At 48.1% G+C, this 19,839-nt stretch overlaps 1 protein-coding gene across 2 annotated transcripts; it reads right to left on the bottom strand.

The window, feature by feature from the left end:
- Positions 1 to 11: 11 nt before the first annotated feature.
- On the bottom strand, positions 12 to 16,127 carry LOC135824485 (hornerin-like). Of its 2 annotated transcripts, none has more exons than XM_065337219.1 (7): positions 13,928 to 16,127; positions 6,639 to 7,154; positions 5,787 to 6,058; positions 4,823 to 5,037; positions 1,758 to 1,936; positions 931 to 1,037; positions 12 to 153 (listed from the first exon to the last, which is right to left on the bottom strand). In XM_065337219.1, exons 1-7 carry the CDS (start codon positions 15,855 to 15,857, stop codon positions 130 to 132), a joined length of 3,243 nt encoding a protein of 1,080 aa, XP_065193291.1. In that variant the 5' UTR covers positions 15,858 to 16,127; the 3' UTR covers positions 12 to 129. The 2 variants fall into 2 exon arrangements, with proteins under 2 accessions (XP_065193291.1, XP_065193292.1); XM_065337220.1 differs by lacking the exon at positions 13,928 to 16,127 and adding an exon at positions 8,786 to 10,255.
- Between the last annotated feature and the right edge of the window lie 3,712 nt (positions 16,128 to 19,839).

Here is a 19,839-nt window from a genome sequence, read left to right as displayed (position 1 = left end):
ACATACTGGTCTCCATCTGCCTGCCCATCGACAGAGCTGACCGAGCTTCTCGTGACCATGACTGGATGGGGGTTCAGCTGATAGGGTCATTGCCGCTGGTGGTTGGCTAGTTTAGATGACCGGTTCGGGTCAGGATGGAAACGTGTACTCCTGCTGCAGAGCACACCAACACAAGCCAAGAGAAACGATACTAAAGTGTGTTTCAAAATATAGATGCGTGATTTCCAAAAACTGTTAGGCCACCATCTATACCACATAAAATCTGTGATCATGTTGTGCATTAAACAATTGAAATTGGGCCTTTGCTATCCGATCGCCTAAAATTCTATGAGAGAAATTGCGGGAAGGAACCGAGCAATCTTCCGAAAAGAATTCTCAAAAGCTATTATTTCAAAAATACCATGCATCTATGCGTCTACATTTTTGTACAGTGGAATTCACTGAGTTTGTGCCCTGATACGACATGTTCTTGGTTTACACGGACTTTCTCCGATCCATGATCAGATAAGAAGTGTCTAGGTTAGTAGGAACATTTTCCTGCAGCCCATGGAGGGGGGGGGGGGAAGTACGGCTTTATCAGAGTTCTACTGCAGTTTACATAATAGTGTAAAGCTCGGGCTGCTAGTAGTACCGGAGCACATAGAAATACCCCCAAACAAGGAAGGATGGGATAAGTTTATGAACTATCAAACAGCATAAGAAAACAAAAACTGTGTGGTACCTGTCGGTACTGATTTTCGGAATGGCTTACAGTCGAATTTATGCAGGATACTGTTTTGGAATGATTTCTAGTAGAATTTAGCCAGAAGTTGATTGGTGGATTGTTCTTCTGAATGGTTTTACTGCTACTTTCAAGTATAATGATACGGAAGATCACTGTGCCTGGTTTCCATGCAAAGATTATGTTGACATCATTTACACAAGAAATACCTGAATGTCGGCAGATTTGGACGCTTTCTCCAGCTTCTTGTTCTTCCCGCTTGCCCATCGGCGAGGGTTGGCGAAGCCGAACAGCCGCTTGCCACTGCGCTTGTCGCCTGTCATGTGAACGAACAGCATAGGACAATGTATCTAAGGGATAGCACAGAAACTATCAGGCTCGCTAGAACCGGTCCGGTTGGTCAGGTTAACACCTAATCAGCCCATGTTTACAAGTGAGGAGATTATTCGTAACAGTTATATCACACACAGAGTATGAAAGGCTTTGGTATGGCGGGTCCGATATAAAACTGCTTCTGGCGGCTCTGAAAATGTATGGTAGTGGCAATACAGAACAATGGATGGTAGTAGCAACCCACACTCGTTGACCAAAGTTTTTTTTTGGTGTAAACTTGTCCTGCGGTGTCCAGAGAATTGCACTAAAATGAAGTGAAACTGTCAAGAGGGGGTTGGCCAATGGGCTTATTGCTCAATAACTAACATGAGTTTATCTAGAGAACAATAAGCATACACTTTGCCGGCCATCAAATGACAGTGACCATTGGCGGTACTCTATTGTTTCCCGTGTATAAGCCGCACTGGTATATTAGCCGCACCCAGATTTTTTGTCGCAAATTACAGAAATCTACAGTGAATAAGACTGTTCATTTGGCCATCATATTATACGACGCGTCGACCTTTTGGAGGGGGGGGGGGGAGTGCGAGTGCAGATTTTACTCCAGAAAACCGGTATATCTCAATGTGGAGTAGAAATGACACAGACATGCTGTGTACTAGTATATTGCAATGAACATAGAAGATCACCAAGTGCTTCTCACCACTCGATGGTCGTTGGAGATTGGCAGCGGGTATCTGTTCTGCCGTTGCTTCCACTTCGTTTGTACCGACAGCAGGCTCCGCTTCGTCATCATCTGCCTTCTGGCTGTCGAGCGAGTCACCATGTCCATCATGCTGTGGCGATAAGTCCTCTAAGCTTCTTGAACTAGGCTTCTTCAACCTGGAACCGAAGACAAAGGCAAAGGTAAGACTGTCAGTGTCGGCGAGATCCTTATCAGGAAATACCCGCTAGCATTCTGTTCCATGTTGTATACAACATACAAACTCGTAGCTTCAACTAAGAGTTATAAGAGCTGCATTGCAAAGCATGGTTTTACCGGGTTTTCGCAACCCGGCATTTAGTTAAAAGTAAAAAAACATCCACACATCTGTTACGGTACATGTCTAAACCGTCTTCACCGAAGACTTGGCATATACTCCTCTAAAACACCGATATATCCGTGTGCAAGGAGTGCGCGGATTTACTGAAAACTGAGAGATAAGTATGATGGGCCTTTCGATGCAGCTTTTCATTTGACCGGGTAAATTAGCTTATCGTACCAATGACAGAATTCCTGGTTTGACGGATAATCCGTTACCGCACTGGCCCTAATCATTAGTGGGCTTGCGGCGGCTGCAACAACAGCCATGGCCAAGCTGCCAACGCTTCCTGATCGGTTCTTTAACATGACCAAAGGATAGAGCACGGACCAGGTCAACAGCTTTCACTTGGTGTGATGAGGTTTTGCTGGTTTCACCGACACAATGAAAAACCTTTTACTCCGAACTGTCGTGGTAGTGCTGGATATTTCCAAGCTATGTGGCGTTGATGTACATATTCACGCTCTGCAGCAGTTCTGCATATGTCCACAGATCAGTGGCACAGGCCAGGTGCATACACCAGGAACACAGCATCACAGAGTGGCTGGAAATCAGACCACCAAACCCATTCACGTTCATACGACGTGAGCCGGCGTCAACGCTTCGGAATCGGAACAACCACTGTGCTTTTCACGACAACACTGGGCCTATCTGAAGCTGATCGTGGTTGACCATTTTCTATCCGTTGGAACTAGGCTAGCGAATCGACCACTCAATCAAACCACTCCGGTGATGGAGCATGGTTGATTCACTAACCTAGTGATTGTTCACATCTCTAACCCAGTGATGCTGACTCGCATTGTGTGTATATGTACATGAAGGATTTTGGCAAGCTGTTCTCCAGTCACCCAGGGACATTCCTCTCAGTCCATCGACGTGACTTGTACAGAACTGGCAAGGAACTTGGAGTATACTTTAACGACGCATAGATACACCATACACCTTAGTAAACAAAAACCGTTTCAGTTCATCAAGAAAGAGTCTTGGTTTGTTTTTGTCTCCACATGTGTCTTAGTAAGGCTGTGTTCCCAGTTAAAAAAAGGCTAATACAGCTCATATTACATACAAACTAAGACAACTTAGCCCCAGGAGATTGGGATGGGGCAGCGAGGACACAGCCAGTATCAACATCAATGTGACACAGATGGTTCCATATACATCCTCTACATCTGATCTGTGTATTCGTTACTGTTCCACCACTTGTATTATTAGAACATACACAACCGGGCCTAGTCAATAAACACGCACAGCTGGTTTGCACAGGGTATTCTGGCAACGGAACCTCCCGGATTTACTGATGTGTGTGCGTGTGTGTGTTTAGTTCAAGGTATATGTTGTGTGTGTGTTTTTTTAGTTCAAGGTATATGTTGTGTGTGTGTGTGTGTGTGAGTGCGCGAGTGCGTGTGTGTGTGTGAGTGTGTGTGTGTGTGTGAGTGCGCGAGTGCGTGTGTGTGTGTGAGTGTGTGTGTGTGTGTATGTGTGTGTGTATGTGTGTGTATGTATGTGTGTAGCAGACAGTGTAACCGTTCATTCCCGTTTTGCATTCCCCAATTTACAGCAGGGATTCGCAGCAGTATGAACAACGGAAGTTGCTACATCCTACAACACACAACACTCTGGCCTTAGGGCTTTGACCATGCACCCCTTTTGATCAAATTCATCAAACGAGTCCAGCTGTACAAACTTTACTTGACAGCATGGATAGCGGAATACGTCAATTCAGAGTGGGATTCGGAGTACAAATGATCAAAGTCAGAGGTGACCATAATGTTGGTACAGGTCCTCCCTCGTTATATAGTCCGGTCAGTACATAAACCCCGTTTGTAAATAGAAATCTAAAATCCCCTGGCGAAACATGGTCTATAAGACTGTTTACAGGTCCGGTTACAACATAATTACATCATTATTAATGGCACAAAGATTATCTACTAACGAGGGAGGACCTGTATTGCCATGAATATTTTCACTGATTAAGGCAACGTCTCGACCCATGTGAGCACCTCACACATTTGACTGCTCTCCCTCTGAGACAGCGTAGCCAACCCCGCCTCGTCATTTGTTGCGGGACGGATTATCGCAACTTCAGCCCATTTTGATGATAGTACGAGAAGCATTTAGCCATTTCCCATACACTCATACCTCTCTTATCCGGACCTCAAAGTTACGGACACCTCAGTCTACGGGGCACCCTGTGGGTGACATTCAGTGGAAATATTACTACTCTGGTGGAAATAGTGACGTCACATGGCTGTATCAGGCGAATGATCACGGATTTGATTTCCAGGTTATCATTCAGATACATCCCAGTCTGTGAATTTACGGTAAAGGGTAACTCCTATGATGATAGAAATATTCTTTTTTTTTGTTATAGCCGAGGTACGGCATTATTATAAGTTCATTGAACACGTAGAGCATAGTGCAGGGTCATCAAAAACTGGCACGTCACAGTAAAACCGGTGACTAACGACCACCCATTGGGGCCAGAGAAAGCGGTCTTTAGTGGCAGGTGGTCCTTAGTTAGAGGTTTTCACCGCACAACCATACATGAATGTGAGACTGTCCATGCCTGGCAAAGTGGTCAGTAGTGCCCGGCTGGTCGCTAGTCACGGTGGTCTTCAGTTACAGGTTTTACTGAATATCCATAGTCCTTTATGCTGAACTGTTTTGGATAAGGTAACATTCTCACCTTCCTGCTTTCCCCATGCTCAGCTTTCTTCCCAGCAGCCATCCCTTGCCATCGGTGGCGGTCGTTGCCGCCTTCGCAGCAGCACCACTGTCCGTTGAGCCGCGGGAGCTCTTGCGCCGCAACGAACCACGACGCTGCTCAAATCCCAAGTGTTGCGGAGAACTAGACAGTGCGCAGTCCGGTGTAAGCTGGTTTGAACCTGGACTCGGCGAGCCCTGAAACAAGAGGAAACAACAATGATTCGTGTTGATATTGTCTAAATTACAGCGAAACACACATGGTAAAAACTCAAATAAGACATACTTGTTGCCTAGTACTGACTAAAGTCGTCGAGAGCAGCGGTGTGGTGATCCATACTGAAGTCTATTCGAATCCGAAGTACTGTCGTGGATATGGAAGTCAGGTGAAATGACCGCGGCCGGAACCGTTATTTGCTTAGCGAGTACACCCGCTGTAACACTGTGAGAATGGACCAGTAGTGCGCACTGCTGCGCGGTCAGTACCCCGTGGCCGCTTGACTTCTCAGCGGAATTCAATGTCCGCAATAGTACAACCGGGCAGCAGAAAGGCAACGTGAAGTAACAGATGGAGATGCACTGTCCTTATATCCCCCCCCCCCACCATCCAACATCTTTTACAGGACTAGAAAGTGCTATGCTAGAGTCAGGCTGGAGTCATCACAGCGCTGATTCACTCAAGTCCTTCAACATTTGGGGTGGTTTGGTTTCCTTCACAGCCGGGTGACACGTCCGTGAGTAGTGAGTGAGTGACCTGGGCGCTCTAGGTCCAGGATCTACTACAGATACTCAACGCGACATGAGAGTGTATCTACCAAATATGGTACTACAAGTACTACAATATGGCCAGAGTGGATCCAATGGAACCCATAAGTCATAATTTGTTGACTTCTGACACCATCACTTTCAAGCCATATTGGACACTATGGACAGGAAGATTCACCCACCTGGAGCTCAAACCCATCGCTCTGGTTCGACGGAATTCGCATCAGCGCATTAGATGAGCCAGTAGGGGCTGCTACCGCTGCTGCTCCTGCTCCCGTAGCAGCATCGGCGCCTGCTTCACACATGGACGCCGGGAGAGGATCTCCCTCGCCGGGCAGAATCAGACTGTCAGATTCGCGTGACACTGTTGGTGAGCGTGGCTGGAACTTTGGCGATGCGCGCGGCGAGCCGCTTGACTGACGAACAATTCGATGATGCCGTAGTGTGTGTGGTGCTGCGAGAGTCATTCATAGCATAGATATGAAGAAAGAGAAGGAGATAGAGAATGAGAGAGAGAGAGAGAGTGAGAGAGAGAGAGAGAGAGAGAGAGAGAGAGAGAGAGAGAGAGAGAGAGAGAGAGAGAGAGAGAGAGAGAGAGAGAGAGAGAGAGAGAGAGAGAGAGAGAGAGAGAGAGAGAGAGAGAGAGAGAGAGAGAGAGAGAGAGAGAGAGAGAGAGAGAGAGAGAGAGAGAGAGAGAGAGAGAGAGAGAGAGAGAGAGAGAGAGAGAGAGAGAGAAAGAGAGAGAGAAAGAGAGAGAGAGAAAGAGGGGAGAGAAAGAGGGAGAGAAAGAGAGAGAGGGAAAATAGGAGTTAGACACAGAGGAATAGAGAAGAATAAAAGGACAAAAGGACCAGAAAGGTAGTTGTGTTAGACCATTCATAGAGACACAGCAGAGAGTACATACGTTAGCAATGGAATTAGGCAAAAAGAATACAACTAGTTTCATTCAATAATTATATGATTTAAAAATAAAAATGCTGGGTGCATACACTCTGTGATTTGATATCAAGTTATCAACCGGCATTACAACTTACATGTATTCTTTGGTACAATCGACGGTGAATCTCCACCAGCAGCAGCCGCTGATGACGCTTTGGGTATGATGTCTATTTCGGCGCCGTGACGCGCATAGTTATGAGCGCGTAGCACTGTGGGTTTCTCCTCTTCCTCACTGTTCACAGCAGCGAGCTGCGGATCTGCGTCGTCGGCAACGTCCAACCGATGCGGCTTGTGCTTGCGAGCTTGCCCAGAGGTGTCCGGAAAGCGAAATGCGTCATCATCGTCTTCGGACCTCCGCCGATGGTGTCGTCTGGAGGAGCCGTGTGCCACGGTATGATGACGGCCAGCTTTGCCGGCGCTTGAAGAGCTCCCCGGTTTCGTGCGCAGAGGCAGCGACGACGGCAGTGGCAGCAGCGTTGCGAGGTCAGCTTCCGACGGCGGTGGCATGTCCGAGCGAGACAGGCTGGACGTGGACACCTCTGCCGAATTGAGCGCACCGCTGCTGCAGCTGGGGGTCTTGAGCAATGCGGGAGAATGGAAGGCATCGTCGTCTGCACGTAGGGCAATCAAGAAGAGCAATGATTAGTACAAGCAGTACAGGAGAGCGTACATGCACGTTGTGTGAGTCCGTCAAGAGAACAAATGATCATATGGTGTGTATTTGATTAGACCCAAGGCAGCAACACCACTAGACAACACGGAAACAATGATGAACCGAGATGATTTATGGACACGCATGCAGTAGTAGGCTTTCAAACTCATCAACGACACAAGCGTCAGATCAAATGATACATCCACAGCGCTTTTCCATTAGCTTGCATTGAATGATGTTAGACGGATCTCCGACAAGATTAGAGCAATTTTTAGCTTTGACACCTGATTATGTAATTGTGAGCGACCAATGTGATCGCAGATTGTGGGAGATGAGCTCAGGAGAGTAAAACATAATTATCTACAAGCCCAGTCAGTCCTCTCATTGATATGATGACAAAATTACCTGTCTATGACTAAATTATCTGTATGACACACCCAGGTATTTCCCCACAAATACAACAATCGCACTTCATACATGAACATTTGAGGGAGCTGAAAGGGAAAAAGTCTGCACAAAGTCTGGACTTGCCTGGGTGTGCATGAACTGTCGTGGACATGGAAATCCGGTCGCACGTCTAGCGGCCCCAGGGCGCTGGCCATGTAGCCGTGGATAAGCGGTACACACATGCATTTATGCGCTGCAGCGTGCTGGTCGCATCGGATCAACAAGTGCACTGCACACAGCATTCTGTACGCGCTGAGGGCGCCGGCCCCGGCCAAATCGACTGGATTTCCATGTCCACGACCGTAGTTGTGTGTGTGTGTGGGGGGGGGGAGGGGGGGGGGGTGGACGGGAGGGGGAGAGGGGCCTTGACTCCTGGCCAGTGATGCCCTACCCCATATCCAAGGTATCTAGTCCTTCGACACAAAGCAGACAGGAGGTTTGCCATGTGCTGACTGGTGCACATCGGCTAATATAGTATGTTTATCCAGGAGGGCTGAGTCAAGCCTTTCAGTCAGCCTTCACACCCACCTCCTGGGTAGGAGGAAGAAATTTCAGCAAATAATCTCAGCTCCCAGTCAAACCCATCACCTGGACTTACTGGTGAGCCCACTTCACACTGTGTACACTCAATTTGCTTTACTCTATGTGTAGTAGTTGATGAATGTACAGGAGTAAGAGTGTGTTGCCAATGTTGGGACAGTACAAGTACCCTGGAAATGCACAGGCTTCAGTCTGCGCTGTAAAGCATACTAAAAAGTATAATGACCACTTACTGTCATTTGTAAACAATTACACACAGCACAAGTTACTTCTTTACACATTACTCACAAGGTGTGCAACATTACTCTTCATTCATAATATTGAACTACCAAGTGCATTTCCTTCCAAACTTTTGATGTACAGACAAACATGCGATTAGGGGTAGTCACTCCAGAACCCAAACCGTTTCTCCCTTCTACAACATGTAAAACGTTACGTACACCTAATCACCATGAGTCATTGAATGCATGATCACATCGACACGTAGATCTACTGACATTCTTTCCTATGCATTTTGAGAACTAATATTATTACTTCCGTGACGTTGGCCCTGGAGTCTCGTGAACTCAAATCACTCACAAACAATCCCCGTGCCAACATTACCTTCCTCTTCTGAGTCACTTCTGGCTTTTTGCGAAGGAAGGAGAACCAGCGATGATTGGCGACCCACGTCCTTCAATCGACGCGGTGCCTTTTCTTTCTGCTTTCCCCTGGATAGCATTGTACCGAAAGAGAATTTCTTGCTGCTCGTTGACTTGGTGGACTTCACAGACGCCGTACTGTGAACGCTGAGACAGGATAGGGCTGGTTTGAGTCGTGGCGCATCCTCGTCGTCGTCCGCGCCCTCTCCATTGGCCGTACTACTTGTGCCCTCTGTTGACACGGTGCGCTCCGGAGCGCTCAGCTTGGAGGCATCGTGCTTGCGTCGACCTAGCGACCAAGAGCGAACAAGTCGCGTTGCTCTACTCGTGGATGTAGAATTTGTAGAATTCATTTCTCCGCTCGTGCCGGAAAGACTTTCCCCGCCGGTCGCCTGCTGGTATGCAGACGCAGCAGCCGACCCGGAATTCTTCACTGGAGAGAATGATAGAGCGTGCTTCTTCCACGGTGGCTCCATGTCGTGCAGCGCTGCGCACTCGAGGCGCGCTCGCAGGATTTCCGATTGACCGACCAATGCTCGCGTACAAGAAACTGGAGCTAGGTCAAGTAGCCGCTCTGCCCACTACTACTACACCATGCCGATGCTAAGTTTGTTGGCATGAACAAATCCCTGAATAACAATCCTGAGCCTCAGGGATCGAGATTCTCACAGGCAACAGCCTGCTCTCTCTCTTTCTTCAAAATACTTGTAAATAATAATAATAATTATTATTTCTAGTGGAAAGGTGCAGGACAGTTCAATGCTAGAAAGTCCACACTGCTCCTCCCGAGCTAAACAGCCTCAACTCCAAAGTCCATCACAGTCATTTTCACAAGTATCCACGTGATGAGAGAGATTCCGTAATTAGGTTCGAAACACTCCGGAGACTCCGCACTGCCATGAAGTCGTTCGAGCTCGCGAGGCCAGCTCAACAATGTGTAGTTCATACTCAAGTAATTCGAATTTTTCTTTGTGATTGCCTGGTGGCCGGCCTGGGAACGTCTAGTGGTGACAGAGAGGATTGGCCTTGAGTCTTGACTCGCAACGGCCTGGAGTGTTGGATATGTCGTTGTGCAGTCAGACGCTCCTCTTCTCGGTTACAATCATTTGAAGACCAGGCTAGACGGCTGTCAAGTTTGCATCCCAGAGCTGGATCTGACAGGCTCGTGAAAAGGGCCCAAAAACGATCATGCTTTCTTGCTGTACTAGACTATAGTCATGACAGTGTGACAGAGACTCGGGCCGGCAAGGTGGGATTATTTTTTGTGTTGTTGTGATCTGCGTAGATCTGTAACCAGAGTGATATTTGGCGAAGCCCATTCCTTTCCAGTTTTCAAGTTGACACTTGACAGTTTTATCGGTCTGACCCGGCACCTCCTTGCGTTTCTCCGGTCTCTGGCCACCCATCACTCATTAGCTTGCCTGGCGCGTAGATCTAGTACTAGATTCCTTTGCATTCAGTTTTCACAGACTTGTGCAAGTGGTGGAGCCGCCATGGCGTTACAAAGTCCATTTTGCTGTGTCACTGAACTGAAGCCCTAGCCCTAAGTAAGTAACTTTTGGCCCAAGCTGTTGCACAGTCATGGCCAAAGAAATCCGACCAACATGTATGAGTATGAGCCCAAATAGCGCCGAGGCCTTTGCACAACGTTAGTTTGCAGCCCCTGGAGTTCCCGGATGCGTGATGAAAAGTGGCGCTACTTTCTTTTGACTCGTGGGTCGGATTTATCCGGCCTCGCCTCCATACTACCATATATCATAGGGTACAGGATCGGTCGGTTTCGTGTGCAATTTTTCACACTTCTTTATCGCACGGCGAGGCTGTCGTTGCACATTCGCGCAGCCAGTAGAGTAGAGGATCTATGTATACCTGGTGTCAGTGCATGTGATGCCATTCACCCACGCAACGAGCAGCAGAGATCATGTGGAAGTGACTCTTCAGTTGAAGTAACATTTCGAGAGGTGTGTGAGTCGCGTGCACAAAACTCGCGAAGCGTGAGGTGCGAGGTCGGGGACTTGTTGGCAGTGGACACGTTTTGACAGTTTATTCACACTCTAGATCTAGCTGAATAGTTTTGAGTGCATGTATTCAAAGGCTCAACGTGTTAACATTGCATGCTGACTAATAGTACATGTAGGCAATAGATAAAATCAATGACAATGTACTTGAGAATGCATCCTTCAGTCAATGTTCCTTTCTGATTGCCTAACATACTTGCCTGTATTTCAACGACTCCCTAAAGCCAAATGGCTACGTATCCTGGTGGAATTCTCCGCCAGAGCATCTACCCTCTTTTCTTTCGTCCTATAAAGAGCACTTAGGGTTACCTGTCACAAGGTGGCAACGTCTGTAGGGCCTTCCTTATCAAAAGAACGAGAGAGCTTGGAAGCTCAGGGCCCTACGCTATGCTTTTTTGCCTTGATGACCTAGACAAAAAAGCATAGGGATGTTAAAAATTCTTATAAGTTTCTACTTTTTGTTTGAGACATAACCTGGGATTCGAACCCGCACCATCGCCCTGCATGCATCCCCGATACACTTCGCATACATACTAACTCTTCCAAGTTGCTTCACGTTATGATCTTGTATTTGAAAGCCCTATTTGAATAATTATGCATTGTGGCCAGCCGTCTTTGAATGTAAGGTACGGTACGGGATAGGTACGGGACAGGCACGGGATAGGTAAGGTCGAGGGTAATACGACACCGTCTACCGCCTTGATGACGGCAAAAAAAGAAAAGGGATGTTATAAATTTTTCAATTCTCCTATTTTTTAAGGCATTACCTGGGACTAGAACCCGCACTATCGCCCCACATGCATTCCCCCATACACTTCGCATTCATACTCATTCTTCCAAGTTGCTTCACGTTATGATCTTGCGTTTGAAAGCCCTATTTGAATATTTCGGCCAGCTGTATGTGGCCAACTGTGTTTGATGGTACGGTACGGGACAGATACGGGATAGCGCCAGGCGTGACACAAACACACAAACAAAAACACCAAATTAAAGCTGTGTGGACCCTGGCTAGCGCCAGACGTTACTGAAGTAACGTCTTCTGCATAGCTACGGGAATAAAATCCTACTGCTACTACTACTACCATCTGATTGTGTTAGTTGGAATTGCATGTCCCACTGAAAGCCTTTAGCTGCCCTCGGCTGAGAAAGGAATTCAACACACTTCGATACAACTGGCACACAGTTTCTGTGAATGCTTTCAGACGTGTTTTTCGTCTTGTAAAGGATAGCAAGCCGAGATACAAGTATGGCAAAATGATTGCCAAGTATTGGTTTCCCCAGGGTCCCGTTCATTTCTTCATAGTTTCTTCATCATTTAAAATGATGATTGTTATCATGATATACATGTATCTTCATTTGGATTTACCGCATTTACGATACGAAATACTCTTGATTAACACAAACATTATCTTCAACTGACAGAAACACCAAACCAAAGCTGGGGAGCTTCTGAGAAGCTTGAGCTAGATGGTTCGAAGTTCCAACTTCATGACCAGTTTCATCATCCAGAACATCCTTTCTCTTCCGCAATAATCATTCCAAGGATTGCTACCTGCACCGTGACCCATACAACTAAAGAGCAGCAGTGGCGGCACCAATGAAGGATGGTTAAGTTCGTTACGAAAAATCCAAAGGAAACCGCTGCCCACAGTTGCTTTCCTTGGCCGTGGTAGAGCAACACAAAGTAACTGTGACTTCCTGAAGCTCTCATACCTGGCACACTCAAACGATTGTGATCCTTTGTACGGCATTTGCCGGCATATAACACACACCTGTGTACAATGCCCCCCCCCATCTTTTAGCAATGTTTTGTCAATTTTAGGTATATCCGAGTATAATCCGCAGCCTAGATTTGAGAACATTATCGATTGTAAGGACAATATTAAATTTGACCATTGACAAAATGTACCTTCTTATAGGATCTAGTACCCGCACAGCGCGCACCCCGAGATTGTGGTGAACTGGTCACACATTACACGAAATGTAAGAAATGGGACATGTTTGTCTCCACCAACGCTTGGAGCGATTCTGAAGCATTTTTTTTAGCCCAAGCCATGAATGGGCTTCCTCGCAGCTGCCCTCACTCAACATGAGTGTTGGAAATCACGTTACTAAAGCTAGTGCTTCACCTATTCGCCAGCAATTTCAAAATTCCTCGCACATCATCCCGAAACGTAAGCGTTGGTCTCACCACCAGCCGGCGGATGAATCCCTCAACACCCGTTTCTCCGCCCAGCGACGTCAGTCACACAACTTTCCCTTGGGTGCAGCCTGCCTCGCCGCTCCCGCTCAACCATTGCCAAGGCTTTCCCTGCTTGCGTGCTGAGCGTGTGGAACTCCCTGCCTTGGAAAATCCTCGCACAGCAGCCATGCAAGAACGGGATGCCGCAGTTCAAGAAGATGGTCCACCATCACCTGTTGACAAGCAACTGGATGCAAGCAACCGACGCCTTGTAAAACTGCTACATGAATTTGTTGAACTACACACTCTTATGTACTCTCTCTCTCTCTCTCTCTCTCTCTCTCTCTCTATTGATCTTCCCTCTCCTCCTGCTTCTCTTCTTCTTTCTCTTTGCCTCACACTGCTATTTATCTGGTGCGTCCAGAGCGTGACGATGTCGAGATCAGTTGATCGACGGAGCGCCTGGCCTCACCACCATGGCTGCATATTCCCGTTGGGTGCACACCTGGCTTTAAAAATAAATAAAATAACAACCTCGCTCTGTTTTGAGTGTCTTCCTTTCCACAAGACTCATCTTCTAGGAACATGTTTTCATCATCTTGATTTCAAACACGTTTCAAGGCCTGAAGGGGATGACTGGGGCCCCTAGCTCACTGACTAAGTGCATGCAAGTTTTCCACCCAGTACTAAGACACTTTCACACACCTCCAAACAAATACAGACACACACAGATCACATAGTGAGTGAGTGTACACCACGTGGACGGACAAACCTAGGAAAGATTCCCCCGGACATTAAAAAATTTCAGTCTTTGCTGCTGCTGTATAATTATGTACATGTCTGGTAGTTGTTACGAACAGGAGAAGTTATCAGCCATCAACATACAAACGTAAACACGACCTACCTCCTTCTGCGGCCGCTACTGCTATGTCCACACCACAGTCCAAATCTGCGGAGTTGGTCACCCAGAGAAGCCCCGCTACGTCATCTAGTCCTGGCTCCTCCGCAGGTGACGGTCGAAGTTGGCCAGGTCGTACCAGCTGACTCTGAGCACGAGTCTTGCGCAGTTTCGACGCTGGAATTTTGTTGGGACTGGTTCCGCCGCTGCTGCTTTGGCCGTGTTCGTTGTGGCTAGAGTTGATGGAATGCTGAGTCTGTTGTTGCTGGTATGGGTACGTATTGCCTCGATGACCAGCTGGAATTGATTGATTACCTGTCATACCCCTACCGCTACTGGTCGGCCCTAGTCCGTGATGATTCCTGCTGTGCGGAACTGCGGAGTGAGCATTGTTGCTTCCAGTTCCCGTCGTTTGTCTGGAGTGACTTGAACTATGCATCTGTGGGTGGTGGGGGTGCTGCTGGTGGTGATGATGATGATTGCTCCGATGGAAATGATCACTGTTTTCGACCAGATTCGAAGTTGGAACGCCGCTGCGGGGTATTGATCTGCCCTTGTTGCGTTGTGGTGTCGATGAGGAAGTCTGGTTCGTCGTAGAGCGGTGGTGTTGGTGTGACGACGTTGTGTGGAGTTGGTCCGCGGCGACAGGTCCAGCTGCGCTAGGATTGTGTTGGCTGGTCCGTTGCACTGTGGCGTGATAGCGCAGGAAAATTTCGTCAGGATCTGGCGAAGGCGCTGGCGACGGCCCGCCATACTTTGGTGACACGCTGGCACACCAGCGAGCAATGTCCTCCTCTTTGGAGCCCATATTGGCTGGCCGACCGATCAACGGAGATCTGGGAACGAACGCTGCTGCTGTTGGTACTGTGCTTCCAGCAGTTGGAGACTGGCTCGAGCGATGGTGGTGGTTGGGATTCGATACATTCGAACCAGAAGCGACTCTGCTTGCGATCCCCGCTGCGCTGGCTTGTCTCTGTCCAGTACTGGTACTTGCGAGTCGACGAGGCACGACCACTCCTGCTCTTGCTCCCGCAGGTCCTCCAGTGCGCGCATGGCTTCCTATTGGATGGTTGTTCATAGATGTTTCTGGTGTAGTACCACTACCACTACCAGTGCTAGTGCTAGTAGCAGTAGATGCCTTGTTGTTCACAACTGAAGCCAGGCCGCTTGTCGGCCTTGGTATCCCACTGCGAGTTGTTGAAGCTGCAGCCCCTGCACAAGTGCTACTGCCGTTGCTACTGCTGCTGCTGCCGCTTCCACAGGTCACGGCAGTGTTCCTACGACCGTGACTTTTAGCCGCGTGATGGTGGCGCTTGGCTGCGGATGCTTCGGCAGCGGCAAGAGCAATCGGAGGTATGCCTCCTTGCTGAGCGGCGCGAATAAAAGCAGTGAGCAATGAGTCCTCTTCGTCACTGCCTTGGTCGTCGTCTGCGGGTGCTGATGACACTGTCGCAGCTCCCGCATCTATGGCATCGGCAGTCGACGATGAAAAGAGGTCGAGGAGGGATGAATCGGTGTGCCTTCGAAGCCGCGCATTGGCGTAGCGCAGAGCTCCGCCCGCTATTGATCGCACAGTTACTGCATTTTTAGGAGTGACGCTGCTGCTTGATATTTTGCTGCTGGTGATTGAGGTGGATGACTGCGTCTGAGGGATGGACGTGCTGTTGGTGATGTTACTTGTGGGTGACTTTCGACCTCCCCGTGCCCGCAACCCCTGACGGGGCAGAGGAATGCCAGAAGCATTACTCGGAGCGGCTACCCTCTTCTTGACAAGTCCGTCGAGCGTCGTCGAACAATGACGTTGCTGATGTGGCCGCTGCTGGGCGGAAGAGAGCTGAGCAGTGAGAGGTGTGGACAGCGACGACAATGACGACGTGGACGAGTTCTTTGGCGCTGCGTTTGCAGAGGGTGCCATACGCACGGAACCCTCGACCATAGTGAACAACGGGTTCAGATAATCCTCCTCCTAGTACTACCTCTGGGGCCATCAAATTTAGTGTAGATTTGCCAAAGTGGATTTGAAGTGAGGCAGTTTAGGCACGCGATGGAACTGAGAAGTGGTGCTTCACGATTCGAAAGGAAAAATACATATCCACAAGTGCCTCACATCACCTGCTTTCCATAGTATGGAAATGCCGTGATTATGCGCTGAGAGATTTGCTCCTTCCTGCCTGCCGGCTGGATAAGCCTAAAAACTGCTCGCCAGCTGCATCGTCTGGTGCCCCCGACGTCGAACTGTTGTACACCGATTTCGTGATGCCAGTCCCAGCGATCTTGCTTTGATGGTGCGAACAGAGAATGCGCTGGGTGTCTACGATAGTGGGGTTCTCTCTAGCTCTCAGCGGTGGTGATGCCCGCGGTGGGCAGGTACCTGTGCGCGGGGTATGTGATATCCATGCACGTGTTCAAGCCTTCTTGTCGCAGACACCGCATCACCTCCTTGGTCCACGGTGGTCACTTGCGCTCTGTAATCGGAATCGCCAAAATTTGACACCCCCTTGTTAGCCAAATCTTCACACTTGCGCATCTACTTTCTGGATCGAATTTCAAAAACAAGCCTTTTTTACGGGCACGGAAAAGTTGAGGTTAGCAAAGACTCATCATTCGCGTGTGGCGGCGCCGTAGCGAGGTCCACTCTACACATCCCTTGCACCTTGGCCACCGACACCATCTATGTTTTCGGCCGTCGCGACATGACGACGAGCGGAAATGAACTGATGTGTCATCATGGTCATTGTCGGTGGCCTCGTGCATGATCATGGACGGTCTAGGTAGGCAAAGAAATAATTATATTCGGCGCCTGAGTTAGGATGCGATTCTACTACTACTAGTACTAGAACGGTGTAGATCCGCTCCGCCGAGAATCATTCTACTTCTACTAGGCAGAGTTGATCTACACCGCGCCTAGCTGTACTAAAATTTTAATACTTTGTGTAGATGTAGGACTAGGGACTTGGATTTTTCAATCAAGTGTTACATTGTAGTTCTTCGAGTGCGAAGACTAAGGACAGTTGTTGTACTTTACTTCTGGGCCTTCAGATCGAAGGTTGTGTGTGTGTGTGTGTGTGTCTGTCTGTGTACGTGTGTGTGTGTATGTGTGCGTGTGTGTGTGTGTGTGTGTGTGTGTGTGGGTGTGTGTGTGTGTCTGTCTGTGTGGTGGGTTTGTGCTGTGTGTGTGCGCGCGCGTGTGTGTGTGTGGTGTGTGTGCCCTCGCCTCAGACGCCGTGTACTTGGTGTGCATATGTAAATACAGAACAATGTATGTGATGTCGACTGACCTACTAATACAGTACTCTATCAGTCTATGGTACACACAGTCGCATAATCGAGAGCCCTTGCGTGACTTTTCTGTTTCTTTTCAAGGCTTCCTCTAGGCTACCGGCGCGACAACGTGTTACGCGGCTAGAAACGAGCAGCGTCTGCAAAACTGTGTGTGGCAGTGGAGCCTCAGGGCGTACAGTTGTTAGTGATGGTTGCGTGGTTGGGAACCATTTTTCAGTATCGATGGTAGTCCAGGTAGTCGCTGATGTGGTAGTCGTTGATATGATCGATCTAGCTACTCGTAAGGGGTCGTCCATAATTATCGAACTTTTTTCAAGAAACGAAATAATTTAGTTATGGGGTGGGAGGGGGTTGACCAATTTCGTTTCAGAAAAGTTCGATACATGTACATGTCTTTAGGAGCAGTGACACACTTGCGACTTTTGTTGTATACGCATGTATATCTCAACATTTTGTACGTTCTGAGGGGGACGGAGGGAGGGGTTGCCCGGTTGGGTCTAAACTAAAATAATTCGTTTGGTGAAAAATGTTCGATATTTACGGACGGCGCCTAAGTTAGTGCGACGGATTGGATGATCACAGTTTAAACAGGGGCGTGCTCGGCCCCCCAACTAGGGGGGGGGGGGGTGCTCGGGAGCCGAGGGGAGCCCCCCCCCAGGCAATTTTCTGCAATTTGTTTGCAACCTGTCTTGAATTTTAGAGCATATTTGCATACATTACAATTGCAATTACCCAGATTGAACATTTTTGGGGGTGCACGTGCCCCCCGTGCCCATCGCCGAGCACGCGCCCGCAGTTATGTAAAAGTAGATCGAAATGTATGCGCAGAGAAATGCTGTGCCTACGGCATAGACGTTTGATGTACATGTACATGTACATGACTTATTATATAACCTAACACTGGTTACAAAACCCAGTATTAGATAAACCTTGTTATAGTTCATGCAATTTGTTAGATTGACAGCATGAAACAAGGTGAAGGACACTGTGTTCGGAAACAGTGACCTTACTACAACCTTCCGCGGTTGGCAGAGCCCCAGTCCCTGCGGACCATCTGAACCATAATGGGTGTCGCACCCAGTTCTGACCCTCATTATGCTAGGGGGGTAGGAGACTACGCCTGACGTTCGTTTTGTATTGTCTTTTCTTTATGTCGTCCTGGTGGGCATGCGGCCACTGAAACCTCAACTACTTGTATAAAAAAAACTTCATCACCAACCCCGTCTACAGAGAGCACCTTCTCGCGACAGTGTCATGGTGATGACAAAAAAACTGTTGACAGCTGACGAGCTGAGAGACGGAAGCCATGGGCAGAAGTTGGAAGAAAAAGACGTTTTTTCTACAAGTTGAGGTTTCAGTGGCCGCATGACCACCAGGACGACATAAAGAAAAGAGCGAAGAATACAAGACGAACGTCAGGAGTAGTCTCCTACCTTGCATAATCAGGGTCAGAACCGGGTGCGACACCCATGTGGTTCAGATGGTCCGCAGGGACCGGGGCTCTGCCAACCGTGGAAGGTTGTAGTAAGGTCACAGTTTCCAAACACAGTGTCCTCCACCTTGTTTCATCCTGTCAATCTAACAAATGCACGTTACTTGAAGTTGTAGTCTAAGTTGTAGAGGATTGACATGTACATGTACACGGCTTTGGCCTCAAAGAAGTCAAAAACGGCGTGTTTAGGAGCCAGGCTGAGCTGTACTGACGATTCCATGGGGTGGGTCAAAACTTTTGGCCACCACTGTAGGTGATACAATGCAATACAGTCAACTTCGCTTATAACGACACTCGGCGGGGCATCAAAAAGGTGTCCTTATTCGCGAAGTGTCGTTATACCCGAAGTCTCATTATATGTATTACAGTGGGATGGGACTTTGCTCTGGGCATGGAAATTCTGTCGTTATTCGCGAATTGTCGTTATATCCGATGTCGTTATTAGCGAAGTTGACTGTACCCTTGTACTTATCTGAAGTACATGTACATGTACATGTACATTCACACATAATAATTTTGTAGTTTGATGTTATCTGTACCGTTACCATGACTACGGTACATTTTCATCCTTTGCATTAGATTTTGGTAGTTACGACTTTACTTCCAAAAGCCAAAAATGAAGAGGTACGGTATTATGTCATCAAACGTGCTTTATACTATGTTACTTTTTCTTTTTTTTACTATGTTACTGCACGGAGTTCAGAATCTGTGTTATATCGAGCACTGCGACTAGCTGGCGTGGGATCCATTCCGTCCTCTTTTCAGAATTGCCGGAATTGAAATTAACGACGGTATTTGTGTAATCAAACGGTGAATGAATTATTATTATTATTATTATTATAGACAACACCTCATGGCATGAGAAGAAAATCAGCCAGTACGGGAGATGTGGGTGTTAGCCAACCATGGTGAATAAAAGAAGAAAAGTAATGGTCAAGACGGAGAAGCATGGGAGGGACAGGTGATGGTGAATCTAGTGAGCAGATTTAAATGCGTCCAGGGTACTGGCATTGCGCGTAGTAGCGGGCAGCGCAAGCCAAGCAGAGTAAGCAACAAAGAGTGGAGAGCGTACAAGGGAGGACGTTTTAGCCAAGGGGAGGGCAACAGAGCATCTTGTCTGGGAGCCATCTGTGATTCGGAACCA

The sequence above is a fragment of the Sycon ciliatum genome, chromosome 9, assembly GCF_964019385.1.
Source record: "Sycon ciliatum chromosome 9, ocSycCili1.1, whole genome shotgun sequence".
NCBI lineage: Eukaryota > Metazoa > Porifera > Calcarea > Leucosolenida > Sycettidae > Sycon > Sycon ciliatum.
Note: the sequence above shows the minus strand (reverse complement) of the source record. Positions and strands in the feature narration are given on the sequence as shown.